The 21,647-nt window shown below is 41.4% G+C and overlaps 1 protein-coding gene across 5 annotated transcripts in view; it reads left to right on the top strand.

The window, feature by feature from the left end:
- The first annotated feature begins 2,584 nt into the window (after nucleotides 1-2,584).
- Nucleotides 2,585-21,647, top strand: part of OSBPL1A (oxysterol binding protein like 1A) — a 77,723-nt gene continuing 58,660 nt past the window's right edge. Inside the window, exons 1-10 of one of the 5 annotated variants that reach the window (XM_050708459.1) lie at nucleotides 2,595-2,762; nucleotides 3,683-3,789; nucleotides 7,278-7,400; nucleotides 11,493-11,578; nucleotides 13,691-13,765; nucleotides 14,915-15,026; nucleotides 16,139-16,224; nucleotides 19,680-19,824; nucleotides 20,590-20,657; nucleotides 20,746-20,790. In XM_050708459.1, the coding sequence (XP_050564416.1) occupies nucleotides 7,280-7,400; nucleotides 11,493-11,578; nucleotides 13,691-13,765; nucleotides 14,915-15,026; nucleotides 16,139-16,224; nucleotides 19,680-19,824; nucleotides 20,590-20,657; nucleotides 20,746-20,790 (738 nt within the window). In that variant the 5' untranslated portion in view covers nucleotides 2,595-2,762; nucleotides 3,683-3,789; nucleotides 7,278-7,279. Of the gene's footprint in view, nucleotides 2,763-3,682; nucleotides 3,790-7,264; nucleotides 7,401-11,492; nucleotides 11,579-13,690; nucleotides 13,766-14,914; nucleotides 15,027-16,138; nucleotides 16,225-19,679; nucleotides 19,825-20,589; nucleotides 20,658-20,745; nucleotides 20,791-21,647 lie in introns of those variants that run through there. The other 4 variants (XM_050708460.1, XM_035564056.2, XM_035564058.2 and 1 more) reach the window with 4 other exon arrangements.

Below are 21,647 nucleotides of genomic sequence, written 5' to 3'. Positions count from 1 at the left end.
AAAGTAATTTTATTTTTTAAGTAATTTATTTTTTAAAGTAATGTTATATTTTTAAAGTTATTTTTTTAAAGTAATGGCAATGAAGAGTGGTATTATTTGAAATTTCCCAGCTCTGATACTTCTAGTCATATGATTTGTTTGCCTGCAGCAGTGAATTCAGCTAGCTGATTATGCACTACACAGAGTGGAAGCTCCCTCCTTAAATAAGCTTATCCTCAGGCAAGGCTATGGCATTACAGCTTCAAATTCTGCAGTCAGGTTGCCCCATCGCCCCATTCCAGAGCTGGAGATGATGTAAAATACACTATGCTGTGAAAATAATTCACAAAACAGTTTGGTGAGTTCTGTGCAAGGCTGCTTGTCAGCGCATTCAACTTTAACATGGGAAGTTTCATGCTTTCTGCGCCACTAATTTCAGCAGGTTGTCTGAAAAGGGAAAGACAAGAGAAGATAAAAGATAAATCAAAAAAAAAAATATAGGCTGCACTATTTTTTGCATTTTCACACTCCAGAGTCCAAAACTCACTGGACTACTACTTTGGGGTGTGCAAGAAGGCAAAGCACTGGTAAATAACACATGCCTCTTGAAGACTCTGGAAATGAGGGGAGCTTAGTGATGCTGCCCGGGAGACCATTGTACATTAAGGAGTCACTGATCCATGATACAGTTCAGCTGAACAGGCACAGGTCTGTGCTGTGTCCTTCAGGCTGCGTTGTGCTGCACTGATCCCTTGTCCTCAGGATAAACTCCACCAGCTCATTACAAAAAAGGAGCCTGCAGGCAGCTCCCTCTTTGTGCTGGCGATTACGCCACCTGCGTGGCCTTGCCTTTATCTGACAGTGCAGCAAGAAGTTCTCATGCAAACATCCTCTGTGATAGCTGTTTTCTTGTAAGGAAATTATACAATAGCTCGAACAACCAAAGAAGGAGTTTTCTTCCACAGATGGGATCTGCATAGTGTGCCATGGGAGAAATCCCTCCAGGGTCAGTCTGATGTTGTATGAAAGTGGGGTTCACAGCATCTGAAGGGGTATAAGATTCACACACTATATATATCACCCTTTTTATTCTTAGTAAAACAGGTATTTCACTAAGCCATTTGCAGTTGGCTTAGTTTTCTTACTGACATCCAGCAAACCCCCTGCACCATTGCTCTTTCTCAACTCATTGCCCCTACTTGCCAGTGCAGGACAGAGAGAGACAACACAACTAACTCCTGGCTGAAGGGTAAAGTCCTATGCTATAAACACCGCACTGCATTGCAATGGGTTGTGGAGCAGGCGGGTTGCTGACACGTTCATCTTGTCACCTAAAAATGTGATAAATATGGGGAAGTATATAAATATACATATTATTTGTGTATGTAAAATATAATAAAAGTAGGAAAAGAAAGGGAGGCTTGGTTTTATTGATGCTGCTTGGAGCGGTTATTGCGTTATGAAAGGTGGCTCAAAGCCAGAAACAAGAGGAAGAAATAAAGGGAAAAAAAGCTTAGACAGGAGCAGCTGAGCAAGTAAGAAAAAATAGGAATGTGAGTATGAGACTGTCACTGCTCTGAAAGTAAGGACAGCAACCTGAAGAGCTGCTCCTAAAGGAAGGTCAATGGGATCCTTCACTGAAGCCTCTCAGATGTTGTGCACTTATTGCTGAAGCATCCCTGGAAGCAGGTCTCTTAACAATGGTCAGCTAATTTGAACTAATGAAAAGCAGGAGAAATCCAAACACAGTAGATTTGTGTGATGTCCGTAGGTATGGAGCTGCTGTTTTTTTCTTTTGGTTCTTCATTCTTAGAAGGGTGAAGATATACATAGGTACATACAAGGGAAAAAAAAAAAAAAAAGAAAAGAAAAAGCTGCTTTACTTATATCCCAAGAGTTTCACAATAAATGCTCAGGTTTGAACTTGCCCACTTTTGGAAGAGGAGTTTCATCCTAATCTTTTGAGATACTTTCTCACGGCACCTGTGACTCCTGCCCTGCTTTTTCAGCACTCCTGCATGTGACAGCCTTGGCCATGCCTCCACACCACAAAGCTTCCCTGCTTCCTTTCCAAGTCCCTGCAGGATTTCAGCGGCACCGTGGGACCTTTCAAAATGCAGAACCCCTCTTAGGTGCTAAAGGCAGAAAAGCAAGATACAGGCTTTGGGCGAAGCAGGTAGGAGAGATTAAATAAGGGCAGGATGGTGGGTGAAGCGGGGGAGTAGTTCAGTCTGCACCCCACCTCCTCTTTTAGGGTGTTTCTCCGCGTGTTATTTGTAGGACCTGCGTGCTTACTCGCTTTCACACTTGTATACAAAATGAGGGCGATTTCCCCAACCACCTTCTCCCCCCACAGGCGACACAACACTGCTGTTGGCCCACAGGCCTGCTCTGAGGCCGCCTGGCGCTGTGCGAGCACACCTCCCTCACTCCCCGGCCATGGCGGCCTGAGGGGACGCGGCGGGGGGACGGAGCCGTGAGGCCGCCCCGCGCCTCTCCCTCCTCCTCCCGCCCCACGAAGGGCGGTCGCACCCCGCTGCCCGTCCCCACACACCGAGGGGGCGCCGGGAGCCCCGCTCGGCCCCTGGGCGGGCTGGCGGTGTCGGGGCGGAGCCGAGCCGAGCCGAGCCGAGCCGTGCCGTGGGGGAGCGGCCGGCGGTGCCGGTGCGGATCGCGCAGCGGCCGCGCGTGGGGCTGGGCGGCGGCGGGCACAGGACCGCACCGGACCGTAAGGCTGCGGAGCGGTGGCAGCGGGGCTGGCGGCGGGCTCAGCCCGGCCCCGGGTGGGTTTGACCTCCGCGGGAGGCGAGGCGGCCTCTGGGGAGCTCGGGTTGCCGTTATCACCGCGCGCCCCCCCCCCCCCCCCCCCCCGTCTTTCCCCCGGGGTCGAGCCCCCTTCGCGGCCCCGTCGTGGGGCAGCCCCAACGCTTTGGGTTTGGGGAGCGGGGGCCCGGTGGGCTCTGCTGGAGTTGTGGCCGCTTTGCGCCTGCCCCCGCCTGCTTTTGGCCTGGCGTCGGTCGTTGCGAGCTTGGCTGAGGTGCCTGGGTTGGAAAAAGTGTTTGGAGAACGGAGGCGAGCCACGTGTGGGGTGCCAGAAATTAGGGGTGGGTTTAGTGCCTGCTGCCCCAGCAAGGGTGCTGAGCATGCTGCACCTGCTGCTGCTGAGCAGGCAGGGAGGTAAAGTTGCACCAGGGGAGGTTTAGGTTGGATGTTAGGAAGAACTTCTTTACCGAAAGGGTTGTTAGGCATTGGAATGGGCTGCCCAGGGAAGTGGTGGAGTCACCATCCCTGGAGGTCTTTAAAAGATATTTAGATGTAGAGCCTAGTGATATGGTTTAGTGGAGGGCTTGTTAGTGTTAGGTCAGAGGTTGGACTAGGTGATCTTGGAGGTCTCTTCCAACCTAGGTGATTCTGTGATAGGTAGGCAGTGCTCGCACATGAGGCACCGTGACATATCACAGGGACGCGCTGAATCCACTGGCTGGAGGTTAAGGTAGCTGCTGCTCCTGGATAACATCGCTAGGCGCTTCTGATATCCCAGCTCTTTCCCCTGTTGTACTGTCTGCCGTGTGGGTTTGTAGACTGGTTCTGTCGATGTGGTTGGGTGCTTCTTGTCCGCCGCTTTTACGAGCATCGCTCCATGAGGCGTGCTTGCTGGGACACGTAAAAAGTCTTCCTAAGCAAGTATCGTCCTCTCCTGCAGGAGTCTCATCTTCGCTGCTAGAGGGAGATCTCCTGAAATACTAGCCAACACTGTGCTCCTTGCCAGCCTTCCTGCTTGTCATGAATTGAAAGCTTCCTACGCTACCGGTAGGTGCTGACTCAGAGCCTCGATGTTAAATTGGGCAGTGCCAGTCCTGTTCCTGCTGCTTGCAACCCTGTCAAGCTGCAGCAGAGTGCAAACCAGTCATGTTGTTCTGAGCATGTATTGTTGCTGTTCTGGGCTGTATACATGCGGCAGAAGGCCTTGGCAGGAGACAAAAAACGTAAAAGCAAATGGTTGATATCAACAGTATTGCTGCTTGGTCAGGGACAGTGCTTTAGATCTTTGTGGACTATTTGGTGAGAAAAGCAGCTACCTTTTTTTTTCTTCACTTGGATTCTTCCAGCAGTTGAGTAACTGCAATTTGTATATCAGCATCTGTTAGGTCGTCTTTTGTGGTTAGGTATCCTGAAAGACTCCTTAAGCATGTGTGCAAACAAAATGGTAACCTGGGCTCTCTAGTGTGTATCAGGAAACAAATTCAATGAGAAGGCAGGTGCTGTGATCAAGTGAGAAAATCACTCTGGTGTAGAATTCATAGAGGAAGATAAAAGCAGAGCATCTTAAATGCTCTTCTTTTACCCTCTTAAATGAATAAGATTGAAGTAGCAGTCAAGTACTGCTCAGGTGGTACTAATGAGTTCAACGGGAGTGCCTCGCAGTCACATCTTGACTGTCTTGGAGGCAATAAGTATTATTTTTGTGTTGTTTTCTTATGGTATAGCAGTGACTGTATAGAGTAGTGTACAAGCCTTTCAACAGTAGGAGACACAAAGAGGAGCCATGAAAGGCAGTTTAACTTGTATCCGCTGATGAATGGAATAAGCTAATGTTGGCAACATCACTGACTGTGAACAGATGCCTGCTCTTTGAAGTGGCTGGTAGCTTTGCATTCAGGCAGCACGATTCATATAGGTTAAGCTGGTAGTAGTGTCTCACGAGTGATAAATCTGAACTAAACTCTTCAGTTTCTGCCTTGGTGATCTGTTTCAGTACCTCAAAGCCGGTAGGTGAGGATTTTGGAGCTATTTTGATGGTAGGTGATGTGACCAAACAATAAATTCCCTTCCGCAGTGGAACACAGGCATATGAAATTTAACTGTAAGCACACAGGGTTTGAGTGCCTATGTATTGATTTCTTTCAGTACTGTAAGCTTGCCACTCAAAACTCTCTTGGCAGTTGCTCGTCTCCATTAAGGAGCAAATTATACTGCTTAAAACAGTGTTTTGAAGACTATGCTGAGTTCTGTTAAGAGTCCCTTTGCTGTCGGCTTCATTTAGGCACTTAATTTAGCTAGTTAGCTAAAACTTCAGACTCTGTATCACTTACATAGTAACTACATGCAGATTCACTTTCCAGCCCCAGAAGTAGGAACAATTTCATGTGAATGATCCTTCTAACTATGACTAATAGCCAGACGGTCATTCTTCTGCATCGTTGCATGCTCCAAGCTTACAAAGTGTATTGAAATTGGAGACTTGGCCTAAGCAGCAAAAGCTTTGGGGACTGAAACAGTGAAGCAGACAGACCTTTCTCAGCTGTGTCACCACACACGTTGCTTTATGGTAATATTTGCTGTAAGAGTACAAACAAGTCACAGGGATTTTAACTGAATGACCGCTTGGGGAGGGGGAAATCGTGTAAGTAGTTATGCTGAGTGATTCAGCTCTCTGCTGAACGCAGCCATTTAACATTCTGCTCATGCACACGACTGGCCTTGCTGCATACAAGAGTTGTGCATTTGGATCAGTTCCTTGGTTCCTTCCCAAGCAGTCTTTTTTTCCTTCTAGTCAGTATCAAATGGAAACAGCGGGTTCTTAACGTGTTGGAAGCGTATTGCTGTTCATACCTGCCGTGTATGTGAGATGTTGACAAATGGTAGGGAGCAATAAGAGTATATTTCTCTCAGCTGATGTATTTAAGAAATTGCTGAAGAAATACTCTGTGTGTGTGTGTGTGTAATGAAGGATGAGTTTTGCTTCCTTCCTCCCCCTCTCCCCTCTGGGTAAGACAGCAGAATGAGCTCTAACTATCCTCTGAAGCTTCTGCCTGTGTGATTCTCAGTGCTGCGTTCTGTGTCCCACTGAAACAGCATTGCTCAGCTTCAGAAAAACCACTGCAGACTGCTAATACATTAACATACTTGATTTCGATCTTTCTCTAGACACTGGTGGAACTGATTCACTGAAGAAAATTATACCTGTCCCAGTAAAAACAAACCGCTGTGTTGCCTCAGACAAGTGGGTAGACTCCTATTTAAAGGAGAAAGTAGCTTTAGGGCTTGAAGGCTTACTAGAAGGACTAGCACTGTTTTTCCTAGCAGAACTGAAAAGCAGGCAAAAACGGGTATTTTAACCACTGCTGGAGAAGAAGGTTGTATGCTGTGTCTGTGATAGCTTGCAGGTGATGATCCAGTTTGTTCTTCTGAAATGTGCTAGAAAAGAGCCTTCTCCCTGGCAAAGCCTTCATTCTGAAAACTGATTCTCTCCCTCCCTCTGCTGATTGAGCAAAAAGTAGAGGAAAGCTCTCCTCTCTGTTGCTGGCCACTTGGCACTGTATCCTACTCTAGATTTCTTTCTCCCAGTCTGGGATATTAACAAGATCTGTTACTGGCTTTCCGTTGCTTACCCAGTGCTCTTACTGCCTTTTCTTGCTGAGTAGCTTCTCATCTTACAGCAGTGGAAGAGCTCCCTGCATCTGTTCTTAGTTTTGAATGTGTGTGGTGCAATTGAGCTGCCTCTCCAATGCAGCAGAGTGTAAACAAGTTCTGGGACTGCATTTTTTTTTTTTAAGGCTAGTATAGGAAAACTAACTGTGTTAGACCAGTTATGTTCCTTGTAATCATTAACCGACTTTAGGAATCTTGATTCATCAGGCTCTGGTAAGCCTGGTGTGTCAGGTGAAGATACCAAAACTGGAGACGCTATGTTTGGGCAAGCTCTTCTTTTACTGTTGGTTTTGGCAGCAATACATTGTGTATCACAGTCTTCTGAGGCTGCTTTGAAAATTTGACTCCTCTTATTGTACTCTTGTGCTTCTTAGAAAGAAGGTCAAATCTGCAAAAACGTTCGAGTATCTGATTCCCCTTCAAGTCAGGTTTGTGGGGTCAGGTATCTGAGATCCAGGAACTGATTATACTAGTCCCTGATGGGTATTTGAGGCCTCCATGTGAACATGGATTCTGTTCCCCAAGGTTAGCAGTAAAATAAGTCTCAGTTAATTCTGAAGATATGGGTTAAAAAGTGTACAAATTTTTTTTTTTCCCCCCACCGTCTCCACCCCCCACTGCCTCTTAAAAGCTGAAGTGCTTTGCTAATATGAAGAATTTTAATGCCTCTTAGGAGCATGACTGGGTGCTGGCCAGTTGAGAACAGCTTGTGCATTAAACGTGTTCGACATAGGAAATAATTATCTTTCTCATACTGGTGTTGATATCTAAGGGAGAAAAGTGAGATAATAGTAAGCCATATCTTATAGCAAGCCATATCTTATAGCAAAGACATTGCAAAATTGGTTCTTTTATGTCTTTATTAGAGATGAGTACTGAAGCAGAACAGCAGCTTCTCCATGATGCTAGAAATGGAAATGCTGAGGAAGTTAAACAGCTGTTGGATACCATGAACAAAGGAGAAATAATCTTTGATATCAACTGTAAAGGTTAGTAGCCCTTCTCAAATGTTTAACCTCACTGTTGAAGCCACAGAGAGTGGAATTGTCACTGACAGTATAACCTTGTTTTCTTTGGAGTGCTCAATAGAGTAATAAAAAATCTTTATACAACTGTTTTTACCCTGTGGCTCCTAAGACCATACTTGCATAGGGGAGAGAGCATAAAAGCAGAGTACAGAAGTATGTACAGAAACTCTGAGTAATTCACGGAAGCTAGAAATGTCAACAAGACAAAAAATCAGTACCTCTTTCTAGCTACGTTCAAGCTTATGTCAACTTCGGAGCTCTGTAATATTAAACAAAACATACCATGGTGCCATGGGATGGTTCTGGGAGGTAGAGTCTCCATCAAGGCTGCAGAAAAGATCAGGTACTGTATTTCTGCTCTGCTAGATATGATTTTTAGGGCCATGTTTCATTATCGTGTAATGGCAGCAGCTATATCTCTTGTCACGTGTGAGGACGGTTGGGATAAAGGCATAGTTTTTGCTATGTAGTGTACTAGGTCACTTGGGAAATGAAAGTAAAACTGCCAGTTGTCTGCGTCTGGGTCTTTGGCCAGTGTTAAAGTTTGGCGTATGCATAGCTCACATAGTTAAGCCTGCCAAGTGTTAAAACTTCAAATCGGGGCCGGCACAGCAAGCTTGTTAGCAGTAGCAGACTGCCCTATTTCTTTATTCATTTAACAGCTTTATATTTTTTACAGGAGTATGTTCCTGGTTGCTTCAAAACGGTGGATGTATATCCCACTCTTTTTACGCAGCCTGGCAATTCAATGTTTAACTGTTAAGCAACACTGAGACAATAGCACTGAGGGGAGAGAGCAGCTATGCTTCCTCTCAGCCTCAAAAGAGGGAACACCTTGCCCTAGAGAGCAGGGAAGGCTGTTATCTAAATAAGCTCTGTCCCTTTCCCAACTCTAGTTCTTAATCATCAGTTTACTCATCCTTTTGTTTGGCTACTCATTGGTGGCTATGTTTTTCCAATAGTTAATGTGCTCACCTCAGGAAAAACAAGTTGTGTGTAAAACCCAGACCCTTGATACTTCATCTTCAGCGAGCTAGTTCATAATTTAAAAGGAAGCTAGACAGAGCTTGAAGGAACTAGAATCCTGCTCCCTCACAACCGTGTCCTTTGCAAATATTCATGGCATTGTGTGTAGTCTAAACAGCTGGAATAAAAAAAAAAAGTGCTTGGAGGCATTTGCAGAGCTTCTCAGATGTGTTCCTAAACATAATCTGAAGTCGAGAAAGCATAATGAAGTTGTATAATGTGCAGTCCTACATTATGTCAAGCAAATTGGTCTCTGTTCAGCATTCCTGCTCACAGCTGAGTGTTGGTATTGTGAAAGTCTGTAGCTAGGTAGAAGAGACTGACCTAATGAAAGGCAAGGTACATGGTGCTTAGCTGTTGCTCTTTCAGTTCAGTGATACATGGCCAACCAGCTAATACATGCCTGCAAATGTATTATGTCTAGGAAACTAGAGGGAATGTGCTGGTGATAGTTTAGGTTAAACTAAATCTGGATAGGGAATCTATATGCAGTGAAATCTCTGTTATGACCTCTAAATGGTTCCTCTAAATGTTAGAGGACAGAAGTGCAACTAAAGCGTCCTCTGGAGGAACTGTTCTGGTTGTGTGAAACCTGAGTTAAATCTCCATTCTTCCGCAGTCACTCTTTGGAGACTGGCTGTTTCAATTAACTCTCCTCCTGTAGAGCATCCCATTGAAAATAGTCTGAGACAAATTCCAGCCAGCCAGCCTCTACTGCCTCCTCATTACCGAAACCACTTTGTATTGCTACAAATCCTGATCTGTTGGGTACTGCCAGATAGTAATTGCATAACCACATGATGATTAACTAAAATGCAGGCTGTAGATTGTAACCAACTTTTTGCAACCCTCAATCTTCCTCTCTTCAGCCTCTTGTCCTTCCGTCATTGCCTTCTGGATCTCCCTAGAAAGTCAGGGTATGGGGATTGTCTTCAATACTGCCGCAGTTCCTTCAGGACTTGCATCTGATGTGGCAATGACACTTGGTTTAGAATAAAGTACTTCTGGAGCAGGTGGAAGGCTGTACCGGAGGTAGCGTAAACTTCTCCTGAGTGTGCCTTTGGAGACTAAAGTCTGACAGATTAACGTGGCTGGGTGTCAAAGCCTTCCTCCAACATCTTATAAAACCTGTATTGTCTTTCCAAGGCTGACCATATTTCTGAGGCTGTTCTCTAGATACACAAGCATGAAGTCTAACAACAGCGGTCCCAATTTCAGACAAAGTGAAGGAAGGGAAAATAAATCCAGACTTTTTGTGCTGTGGCTGGATTCTAGTCAGTCAGTGCTTGCAGATAAGCACGATTTGCTTGATGATGATCCAGCTAAGTGGTGTGAACTTCCATTTCCAGTTTTCTCAGTTCACCAGCTTCAAAAAAAGATATCCACATTAAAACACCAACAAACAGGGTTTCATCCAAAATGGTCGTTTTCTATGGCCATCTTAAATTCAAGAAAATAGGATGTTTAGGACTTTGCAAAGTTAAAACAAACAAACAAAAAACCACCACAGAACTCTGAAATAAAGACAGTGGTCGATAGTGTCGTGCCACAGTATGCATTTTAATGACTGTAGAGTATCCTGACAGACCACAACCAAAATGTGACTGCCTAGTTTGCCTTCATTCTGTAAATAAATGGTAACATTTGAGAGTTACAGCTAACTGCCATCAAAGCAGAGAACTGGGTAGGGGAGGTTGTTTTGTTGTTGTGCTAGTCTACTTTTCTATCCCTGTGTTCTTCCCAGTGTAATGAAGTCCCGTTGTTAAATAAATAAAGTAGGACATCAAAGTGCAAACATTTGTGGTCACTTGAAGAGGAGTAACAAATGCCTCAAGGTTGAGAAGTAACACATTGGCTAACATCAAAAATGCAAACATTGAGTGGGTGCAGAACAAGGGCCTCTGGCACTTTATTGAATAAGAACTGCAAATCTGGACAGGTTCCTGAATTTTTCATGACTGAAATCCTTGGCAGCAGCGTTGCCTTGTCAGTGCTGAAATTAAGAACTGTCTTGGGCTAATTGTATGAATTCAGTGCAGCTAGGCCCCTTTTTGTGGTCTTTGAAAGAACCTCCTGCTCTACTGAAGTGAGGTGTCCATTTAGTGTATTATCCAGCATACATACCCCCAGAGTTATTGATCCACGCAGCATTTATTTTCTGTGGTACTTGAGCCCATCAGTCATATAGGGCAGGAATTCTGTTGTAGGCCAGACTGGAATGAGGGGAAGGTATTAAATCTGGGGTTGGAACAATAGAAGGAGCAGAGAAGGAGGAAACAAGTAACGAGAGAAATGGCCAATAGAAGATAGAAGTGTTAGCTGGAAACAATCATAAGAAATGGGAAAGTGTTTCAGCTGTTAACTACATTCTAATGTTAATTTGTAAAATGAGAGCAGAAAGAGAATGACAAACCGTGAAGTCCAGCAGTTCTTTTTAACTTGTGCAAGTGGCTTATTTCCTCATGGCAAACTTAACATTGTGCACGTTCCCAGCTTCAACACTTGAGCATACTTGAAAAGGGAAACACGGAGGTGGAAGTAACTTAAATTATTTTCTAATGCCTTATTTTCATTTTGCTTCCAAACAGAGTGATAGCTTTTAGGTGGCACTCAGAGTGCTGTGGGTCTGTTGCTTAGTAAAAACATAGCACAAAGCATCTTTTCTTAACACACATGAGCATTGCAATGGGCAAGTAACAGGGGTTTGTCAACTTAGTAGTAATTTGTAATGCTTTAATATCTTAATCCTAAAGAAGTGATTGTAGGACAGTTCTTGACTTTCAATCATACTGCCAATCCTCCAAGACGTGCTTTAAATGCTCTTTAAGAAAGACTCTGTTACTTTCTCAAACCACATAGTAATTTAGTAGTTCAGACAGCATGAATAATACTGATGGTTCCAGCCTCTTTGTTCCTCTGTTACTGTGAAGAATGAGCATATGTACAAACCTCCGAGCACATGACAAGGTCTTTTTCATGCTGTGTGACCAAAAGTTAACTTACCTGACTCTGTTTTGTGTCTTTTAGGCAGAAGTAAATCTAATATGGGTTGGACACCTCTGCACCTTGCATGCTACTTTGGACATGCTGTTGTGGTAGAGGATTTGCTGAAGGTATATTTCTATTTGCCTCAATGTGTAAGGCTGAAAAATCTTTGTTATTGTAGAAGAACTTAGTATTTATTCAGGCTTTTGCAATAGAAGAAAGTCTTCGTTGCAGAGAGATGGAGCCACTCCTACAGTTTATCAGCAGGTAACAGAGGTAACTAAGCTGATCCTTAAAACTAAGGAGTGAAATAGTTGCAGTATTAAGATCAGCCCAGTTTACAAGGATCCAAAATAGTGACATTGGAAGTCTCTGAGATACTGCAGTAGTATACAGCTGTTACTTTGAACAGTGTTTATCAGTACTAGCAGTACTAAGCTGACGTTCTCGTTAAGCTTGTGTGCCATCCATGTAACCATCTGAATGTTGGAATGAAAGACATTGTGTGGTATATGGGACTGTGCTTGTGAAAGTCTGAGCGATGGGTTTCTGCAGATAGTAAGCAGCGTCTCATACTAGTAATTCAAATGCTTCAAGGGCCTGATCTATCTTAATGTGATACAGAAAGTGTATAATTTAGGAAATTTCACTTAGTGAGTTGTAGGAAAGTCCAAAATGTTTCAGGTGCAAGCACTTATGTTACCTAGCTAAGTTTTGTGTAGAAGTATTTGCAGAATTCTGTGCAGAGTAACTTGTATGCATTTTTTTTTCTAGGCACATGTTATTGTAGTTTGACTCATAATTTCTTTCTTACATCTTTGAAATGATGAACTGTTAACCTTTGTGGTCAAACCTAACCTATTTGTATCTTCGTAGTCACATCTGCACTGTGTTTTGAGTTGTTTCTGGCTGAGTTTTTTCCCCTCATCTCTCACAGAATCTTCAACCAATTCTACCTGTATTATACCTTATTCCTGTTTGAAAGATTTTGCTGTAGATGGTAGGAATGTGCTGAACAGTCTCAAATACAAAGGTAGCTAATCTAAACTTGAATTTCATTCAGAATAAAGGCTACCATCCATAATCATGACTCTAAAGCAGGAAACAAAGTTGACGTTTCTTTGAGAAGTTCTTCTCTAGCCTACATGCCTGCTCAGTAGATAATGCTGTTCTCAATCCAAGAGGGCTACTTAAAGCAAAAGGTGAAGTTTTGTCACTTAACGTATTTATCAACGCTTCCAGAGATGAAAGACTGTGTGTAATTTTAAGTGCTTTCTTCATAGCTTGTAGTGCTCTTGAAAGGGTATTATTTAAAGAATAAATGGAATAATAAAGGAGGCTGTGCCCCACTGAAAGCTAGGCATATGTAGTGTGCTCTCTGTACTTGTGCCTACGTTTTGTGCTAAATGACTTCGTGAGTGAGGAATTGTCAGGAACAGGGCCCTGGAACCAGAGTCAGACAGCAGTGGTCTGATTTAAATTAAGTGATCTATATGGAAGCCATAAAGGTAAATATGTCCTGTCCGCTTTCTGACTTTCTGAGGGGTTAGGTAAAGAGGTATAGAAAAACTCCCTACAGAAAGACTGGTAAGATCTTTTGGTTTCCTATGCAGGATGCCAAGCAGTCTTCCTTTCAGAGAAACAGTATGAGATGGGGAAGGCGTGTGACAAGACGAAGTGGTATTCAAGCCAAAAATTATAGAAGGGAAGGGAGGAGATACAGGTTACGTTTCAGATAGGTACCATCTTAATGCTGACGAGGACGTTTTCACTTCAAGTGAAAGTGCAACAGTATTTGCTAGAGAGAATATTGCTTGTTAAATTGGCAGCACCAGTAGACCAGTGCTACTGTGTGTATACACCTATGATATGCACATTCTCCATTACTATTGCAGTTCTTTCAGTAAGTTGGGAAAAAAATAATTAAAAAAAAAAAAAAAACAACAATAAAAATCCAAAACAGTCAAACTAAAAAAACAATCCTACAAACTGTTAACCTTTTCTGTTTACCTTCTCAAAAGTGAAAGAGATGCCTGGAAAAAACACAAGAGGTTTTTCCTTTTTGAAGCAATTTGTACGATTCTGGCTATGAATCTTGCATACATAATTCACCTTTGTTTCCAGTATGGTTGTATGAAGTTCTGATCCAGTTTTGTCATGAGGCCCCCTTTAGTCACAGGGAATATCTTCACAGTTCCTGTTGGAATAACAATCAGATGTCTTTTGCTCTTGCCATTTAGGCTGGTGCAGATGTGAATGTGCTGAATGACATGGGAGACACTCCGCTCCATCGTGCAGCTTTCACAGGACGTAAGGTAAAATGTGTTAGCTTTTTTAAGCCTCACTCATAGGATTGTTAAGGAAACTCTAGCAGTAAGATCACTTCAAAAAGGTATTGATACAGCATCTCTCTGAAAAAGACTTATCGTTTGTTTTGGTACAGAGTGTTCAAAAGAACTGGGCACATTGCATAGCTGCTGTAACTCTGTCCAAAACAAAAACATGGTACAAATATCTTCTTTTTTCTGAAGACAAGAGAAGACTGGTCTGTGGTTTTCTGTGGTACGCTTTGTCATATCTTTTTTGGCTTTCTGGTGGTGACGGTGTTGCTAGCGGACAGAGAAAGAAATAGTAGTATTTGTCTTCCACTGACGTACTGTGCATCAGTTGTGTAACTAACTGGTGCTTCTGCGCTGCTTCTGCTTAATGCCAGAGAAAATGCTTGAGTGTGGCACTATCTGTAGCTGCAGATGCTAGTTACCATGTGGAAGACAGTGTAAAGATCTCTGCTAGTAGATCTAATCTACTGCTAAAGTACAACAGGTCAATTTGTGCCTGGTATGTTTGAGTAAGAGGAGTAGGAATTGTTCCTCCTAATTAAATGTATAGTTACGTAGATAGAAAACACATTTTATTTTAATCTCGGTGGCTTCTGGAGGGGCAGAAATATAAACTAGGACAGACTTGACCATTCGGTGTCTGGAACGGTTGTTTTTTCATAGATAAGTAGAACTAGCGGGCTTCATACAGGTCTGTGATGTGAGACTAGTTTGATTTGTTCCCTGCTTCCTATCATCACTCCCAAACTAGCACTACATCTATGAATAATCTCTTGGCCCTACTGAAAGAGTGACTATTTAGCCACAAGGTTTCTCTTACCAAGAGCCAGTAATATTATTTTCATCTGTCAAATTCAGTATTTATATAATACACTTGATATGCTTTTAAATCAGAGTGGGTCTGTTCAGCCATAACCCTGTTAGTTCCCTCAACCTGGCTGCTATGAAAGAGAAGGTGGCAGTTAGTCCTGCTCTTCGATCTCTTGGAAACATTCCTTCCTGTTTTTGTTAGTGGTGATAGGTTATTGTACAACTCCTCTTACAGGATGTCAAATGCTGGAAAGCTGGGTTCTGGCCTTACCACAACTGGAATAGATAAGCAGTGTTCTTCAAATTGTTTTCCAGGAGGTGGTGATGTTACTCTTGCAGTGTAATGCTGATACTTCTATTGTTAATGGGAGTGGAGAGACAGCAAAAGAAGTTACTCATGATAAAGACATAAGGAATATGTTGGAAGGTAACTTTAATAGGTTATAGATTGTTTGTTAAACACTTGCACTTTCTAAAATCTGTTATTTTCTTGCAAGTTACAGAAGCTCAATTGAATTTTCTATCTAAATACGGAAATTAGAAAGAAAAAATACAACTTATTTTGTTTCCTAAAATACTGACAGATTATTTTTTCTATGGTATGTCTGCAAGTGACTTGGAGAGCTGTGTATTATAAATGTTAGTAGCATTATTCGAGTAAATATTTCAATCCTGTTGGGCTGATCCTTGATACAGCTCTGAATAGTACATGGCAGTCAAAGCTGCAGCACTCTGGAAAAGGAAAAGTTGAAGTCAAGAATAGAAAATGGCTTTGTCAACAAGATTGATAAAGAGCAAAATTCTGAACAGCTTGCAAAGGTGACTCAGTGTTAGATCAAATTTAGAGCTTGCTGTTGCAGTCTTGGAGCTTATCCCAAATGAAGAAGAATTAAAAATAAAAACCAACCTTCCCCACATTTCTTCCACCATCTCGAAGGTGATGAAAGTAAGGGAAGTGGTGTCCAAATACCCACCTAGCCTCACTATTTACAGTTTTGGAGAGTCCAAGAACTGTTGCCTCCAAGTGTTACTATGTACTGCCCCTAAATAATGTTGAAGAGCTGTGTCCAATGCTGCAGACTATATATGTGAAAAGGGATCTCTTCAGATTTGACGCTCAGTTGTAGAGATAACAGTCCTTACCAACGCTCATCTGCTGATTGTAAGAGAAGAATAAAATTTCTGTGGGATGATAGGAAGAATAGAAGAGAAATTGAAAGGAATGCAAGGAAGATGTGGTGGGGTTGGCATGTAGTTTTCACATTTTCTCTTTTACTAGAGGCTGGATTTGGGCTATAAGTGTTTAAAAGTAATTAATGCATGTGTGTATACAAACTCGCATGTCTTGTCAAATATTATTAATTTTCTGAACATCAGATTTTTGTCTTTGACACAGTTGTTTCTGAATAAATAATCCATTTACCTATCCCAAATAAATAATCCTGGAAACGCTTCTCTCTCCCTAGGCTTGTGTACTTCAGACATACCTGCCAATTCGTTGAGACTGATTGTATTTTATTTTTATTTTTTCCCAAACAGCAGTGGAAAGGACACAAGAAAGGAAATTGGAAGAAGAACTCTTAGGAGCAGCAAGAGATGGGGAAACAGGGAAACTGTCTGCTTTGGTAAGGATTCAAGTATTTGCAATACTTCAGTGTCATGTGGTTGAAGCTGTGATGCTAATGTGTAACAAAGGGACATTGGGCATTGCATTTCAAAGTGCTGTGACTTCCGAATATTAGTGCTGTGCACCATATTATATCAGTAAGATGCTGAAGCCCCAGGTTGTTAACCTCCTTGTTGGAGGTTGCAAAACAGTGGTTTTCTACATCTTTCGTGTTATTTTTCTAAATAGTCTTCATATAGTTGTAAATTCCAGTGTAATGGTTCTGGATCTCTTGACATAGCAGTGTGTTTCCACTGCAGGATGGCCTATTTTCAGTCTTGAAAGTAAGCTTTTGTTCCCACCAGCCACTGCAGCTGAAGTCTCTAGTGTTTAATGAACAGTAACCTGCACAGCACAGTTCCAGGTTGAGAAACACTTGAAGACTTTGTGTGTGTGCACACACATTGAAGGTAATTTAAACTGAACAATACCATGGTATAGTAGAGCTATGGGAGAAGCAGAATCACCGAAGAACTGAGACCAGAAGGTGCCTCTGCAAATTACCTAGTCCAACTAGATAACGGCTTGCAGAACAGAGTCAATTGTAGCAGGCTGCCAAGAACCAGTTGGATTTTGAAGCAGCGTCTCAGTGCTTAAACTCAAGTTTTCTTGAGAGTACTGAAGAGTTTCCTTGGAAGTCATATGTGCAGTGTAGAACATTCTCCATCTGATTAGCACCTTTAGTCTTAAAAGGTAATACATTAAAGCAGTCTGAATGCTCCTATTTACTTTTAATGGAAAATTCACAACTGTGGGATTTGTATGTTTAATGATTTGGCATTCCGTTGTTATCTTTCCCTCATCTAAATTGATCCCTTTTAGGCTAAAGAGCCTTTGTCCATCTAACTCCCTGCATGGAAACTTTTAAAATCTTGGGTCAGCCTTGATATTCTTATCTGTACTTTTTGTACTGTCCTCTCTGAACTGGAGAGAGAACCAGAGATGTAGGGAGTACCTCATGTAGAAGAATAGTACATTAATATACTGGCATAATTGTACTAATTGTAATTAATACACTGGCATAAGTGGTCTGTTCTTGATTCTGGTGATTCATAACACCTGCTGCATTTGACATTGTGTGCCTGTTGACTAAGCCTTAAAGTGATATGGGGGAAAAATATAGAAAAAAGTGACTCCTCATAGTAATCTGTTGTTAAAAAGAGCTTTGTGCTGTCTCTCATATGGCATGTAACAAAACTTTTTTTGTTTTTAAAATATGTATATATTTCAGATTTAGCATCATTGAGCTCTGTTTATGTGAGGACAGCTATATGTGGACCTCTAAAACATCTCAAAGTACTATTTTTTTTTTTTTTTTTTTTTTTTTAGCCTGAGAATTTTTAGTAGTGACATGGGTTTTTCCTGGAATCCTTTGAATTGGACCTGTGACCATTGCATTACAATTTTAAAACTACTGCTGACTCTTGAAGAAATCCAAAGAACTTTTTTCTACTTACAACCTCCTTGACTTTTCTAACCTTAGGTAAAATCTCAGTGGAGAGCTTGTGTAGCTCTCCTGAATGGCCCTTTATCTTGAGAATTTCTTATATTTTGCCTACTGATGTTCAGGACTTTTCTGCTCCTTTTTTTTTTCCTTTAATTAGCAGACTATTATACTCATGAAACCTCTTTAGCTGCTTAAGTCTTCTTTTGTGAGACATAATAGACAAGAATTTGTTCTCTAGTGCCCTCCTTTTGGAACAGAATGGCACTTACTTGAAAGATACCTTTTTATTGTTAATTCTCCTTTATCCTGAAAACTTTACTAAAAAATACTGTGGTGCATATTTTAACGCAATTGTCTGGGAAAGATAACTTAATCGTATAGTTTCTCCATATCTTCTAATTGGACTTCAGACCATTTTTTTCTTTTTCCTGCATGTGTTTCTAACCTTCTAGTTACTCCTTCTATTGTGGTTTCTTGAAGTCAACCTACTAGTGGCTCTTGTGCTTTCCTTCTGTTGAGATTCTCAGTAGATCTACTAAAAGTTAGTATTAAAAGTTAGACGTTCCGTAGCTGTCTTAAACAGGGTTCTTCAGTCTACTTGAGTCAAAAACAGTAAGCATTCTTCCTGTGACTTCTCAAAAACTTTCGTGTACATACACTGAAATGGCTGGAGGGTTTTTTATCTCAATGAGTCTACATATGAAACTTCCTTCAAATAGTACCTTGTAACAAGGTATAAGCTGCTGAAAGCACAGGCAGGTGGCTTAAAAGATGTTTTGAAGGGCAGCGGTAGGGCAGATATAAAACTCTCTGAAGGAGTGAAAATCTGTGCTTGCTCAGGAACTCAGGTACATGAGATCTTGATGTTGATGAGGTTATACTTTCACAAGCTGTTTCTTCTTGATTTCTCTTTCCAGTTAAACTGTAAGTAACAGTTGTAGCAGTTTATCCTTTATGAAACACATTAAGGTGGTTAATATTGATGCTTAGTTAAATTGTTGCCACAGGAATCCTGTTATTAAGGAATAATTTCTCTGATGTAGCATGTGGCTAATGTAGAAGGCTTACACTGAGTTTCTCTAGAATTGTCATCAGTCACTTGTGAATCTAGTCCCCTAAGACTGCTAAAAACCAACTTAGCCTTTTTATTGAGGAAGTTCCCTTTGGTTTGGAAGCTTAACTATAATTGCATGTATACCTCAAATAGCCACATATTGCAGGAGAAGTATAGTGGTATTTTAGGGGCGTTAGTGGTGTCATACTTAATAACCTTTTTCTTTGATGGGAACAGGGTCAGTTTCTCAAAATCATGTTCAATTAAAACTATTTTTTCCTCCCCTCAGTTACATAGCTGCTCAAATCTTAAGTTTCTGTGGTAGTTAGACTTCAGAACATAGCAGAACTGTTTGTATGACAGACTGCCTATACCAGGAACTTTTAAATGGCTCAGAGTAGTGCTGTTGCTGAGAATGGCAGGCCTACCACCCTACTATACAAAATCTTTATTCTCTGAAACAGGGTGGCTACATAAACTTGTTCCAGATTTAGTACTGGCCAGTACTAGCTTTCAGACTGTGACTCTTGTCTTGCATAAAAAACAGTAAGTTTTGGCTCAGGCCAAAAGTCAGATAAAGTAACGATATAGATGAGTGAACTCCGGTGTTGGGGAGTTCTCTCTGGCATTGTGCGGCTTACCAAGATTCTGAGCAGAGAAAGAGGTGAGAAGGATATAGCATACAAAAAAAAAAAAAAGTTCCTTACTACAGCTGAACATTTTCCTTGATAGCTGTAGTCTTTTCCTTTCTCAGAACAACTGCTACCTGCCTGTTTCATTGCCAAACTTGCACAACTGTTCCTAACTAGGATACTTCAAGCTTTCAAAAGGATGAAGGTGACATCTGGAGAGGGAGGGGAAACTGGTAAGCCAACCAAACTGTTGGTTTTGTTTTTTTTTTTTTTTGGTTCAGTTAAATAAGCCCAAACCACCTGATATCAACTGTACAGATCAGATGGGGAACACACCATTGCATTGTGCAGCATACCGTGCCCATAAACACTGTGCTTTAAAACTTCTGAAAAGTGGAGCAGATCCTAAAATAAGAAACAAAAATGGTGAGTACCACATGAAAGTACGTAAAGTGTGTTAAGAGAAAACAAAAACTTAACAGCTTCTATAAGCTATGTTACTTACAACTTAATGTTCAGGGAAAAACTTAGTGCTTTACAAGCTCTGTATCAGTAATACAGGTAGTCCAACACTGACTAAATTGCAGGAGACTTACAACCTGTGGCAAAATACTTCTCATATAAGCTTTTATTTTCCTACTTCAGTAATTTCTAGAAAGCTTACTTGTTATCTGTCTTAACCATGAAACAAGCCTGGCTTTTGTTTTCTTGGTGTAAACACTGAGCTTTAGACACTGGTAACGAAAGTGCTAAGATTGAAGGCATGACCCAGACAAAGTGCCTTTTCAGCAAAAGGCTTCTGATCATTAGATTAATCATGAAAGCAAGTCCAGGAAATCTTTACGCAGATGTTATGGTGTATTTGACGTCATCTGATTAAAGATACCTCCACCTTGCTAACTGTGAATGTTCTGAACTGTTTTACATAGCTGAAGTGCTGAAAACAAACTTAAATAACCAAGAGCAAAGGCACCCTCTGTGGCTGGTAGAACTCTGTAGGGCAGCTCAGCACACTAAAGTTCAGAATCCTTGTTCATCTTCTGCCCCTGAGGAGCTGGGGTTCCCCATTTCCAGTAAACTTTAGATGTCTGTGGGACCAATGGGTATACACAGTGTTAGGGTGATTATCTTAAGCCAATTGCATCTAGTTTTTTCATCAAATTCTCATGCTTTGTCTTGGTTGCTGAACAGATCAGACACCCCTTGATTTAGCCCAAGGTGCAGAAATGAAACTGATACTGGGAGGTAAAACTGGAAAGGTAAGAACTTTTGTACCCATTTAAAATGCCACTTGCAAAGGTTGGCTAGTTTTGAGCTATTCCTATATAAGCTTTAATTTTTGTGCAGGTTACCAACAAACCCTTGAGACGTTACGAAGGTCTCCTGTGGAAGGTATGTTATTTTTTTTTTCTAAAATAGCGTATAAGATATACAAGTATGTAATTTTGTGTACATAAGTAGCAGATGATGGATGAGGGAGCCTGTGCCTTTATCTGTGTGATGGGCAAAACACTTTTCCTCTCCTGAATAGGTGTGTGTTTAATTTATGACTAATATTTTGCCACAAGTTCACCTTTGAAAATCTTTGAAACTTTCAGGGAAAATGTCAGTCAAATGCTTGTTTTTCTATGATATTCAAAGATCTTTTTCTTCCCCTTGAGAGCTTTTTTAAAAATCTTGTACGAGTGCTTATATTTTTTATATTCCTTCATGAAATCTTTGAAGACTTGTAGAAGCTTTCTTCAGTGTAAATTTTCCTATTCACACACACAAATATAAGAGCTGATTTTTAAATTGAAACTGTGTACCAAGGCTTGTGAAAGGTAAAATTTTGCAGTTAGATATCTTGATGTAAGAAAATCAAGAGAAACAAAACAAAGTAGAATTGTATGGTGATTAACAATCCCTGTAAAATTAAAAAATGCACCATTTAAATATGTCAGTTCTGACTGAATAGCAAGCTCATCAAAGCTTTTGTCTTATGGCATATTCCAGAAAAGAAAATAGCACTATAATTGTAAAGTTTTCTCAGATGTTTGCGACCACCAAGATAGCCTGAAGAAGAGAAGGCCCTGGGATGACCTCATTGCAGCCTTTCAGTACTTAAAGACTGCTTATAAAAAAGATGGAGAACAACCTCTTGTTCAGGAGAGATAATGATAGGACAAGGGGAAATTGTTTTAAACTAAAAGAAGGGAGATTTAGATTAGAGGTTAGGAGGAAATTCATTACTATGAGGGTGGTGAGGC

Source organism: Cygnus atratus, chromosome 2 (genome assembly GCF_013377495.2).
Source record: "Cygnus atratus isolate AKBS03 ecotype Queensland, Australia chromosome 2, CAtr_DNAZoo_HiC_assembly, whole genome shotgun sequence".
NCBI classification, from domain to species: domain Eukaryota; kingdom Metazoa; phylum Chordata; class Aves; order Anseriformes; family Anatidae; genus Cygnus; species Cygnus atratus.
The sequence above is the reverse complement of the archived record's forward strand: the minus strand, read 5'-3'. Positions and strand labels throughout refer to the sequence as shown.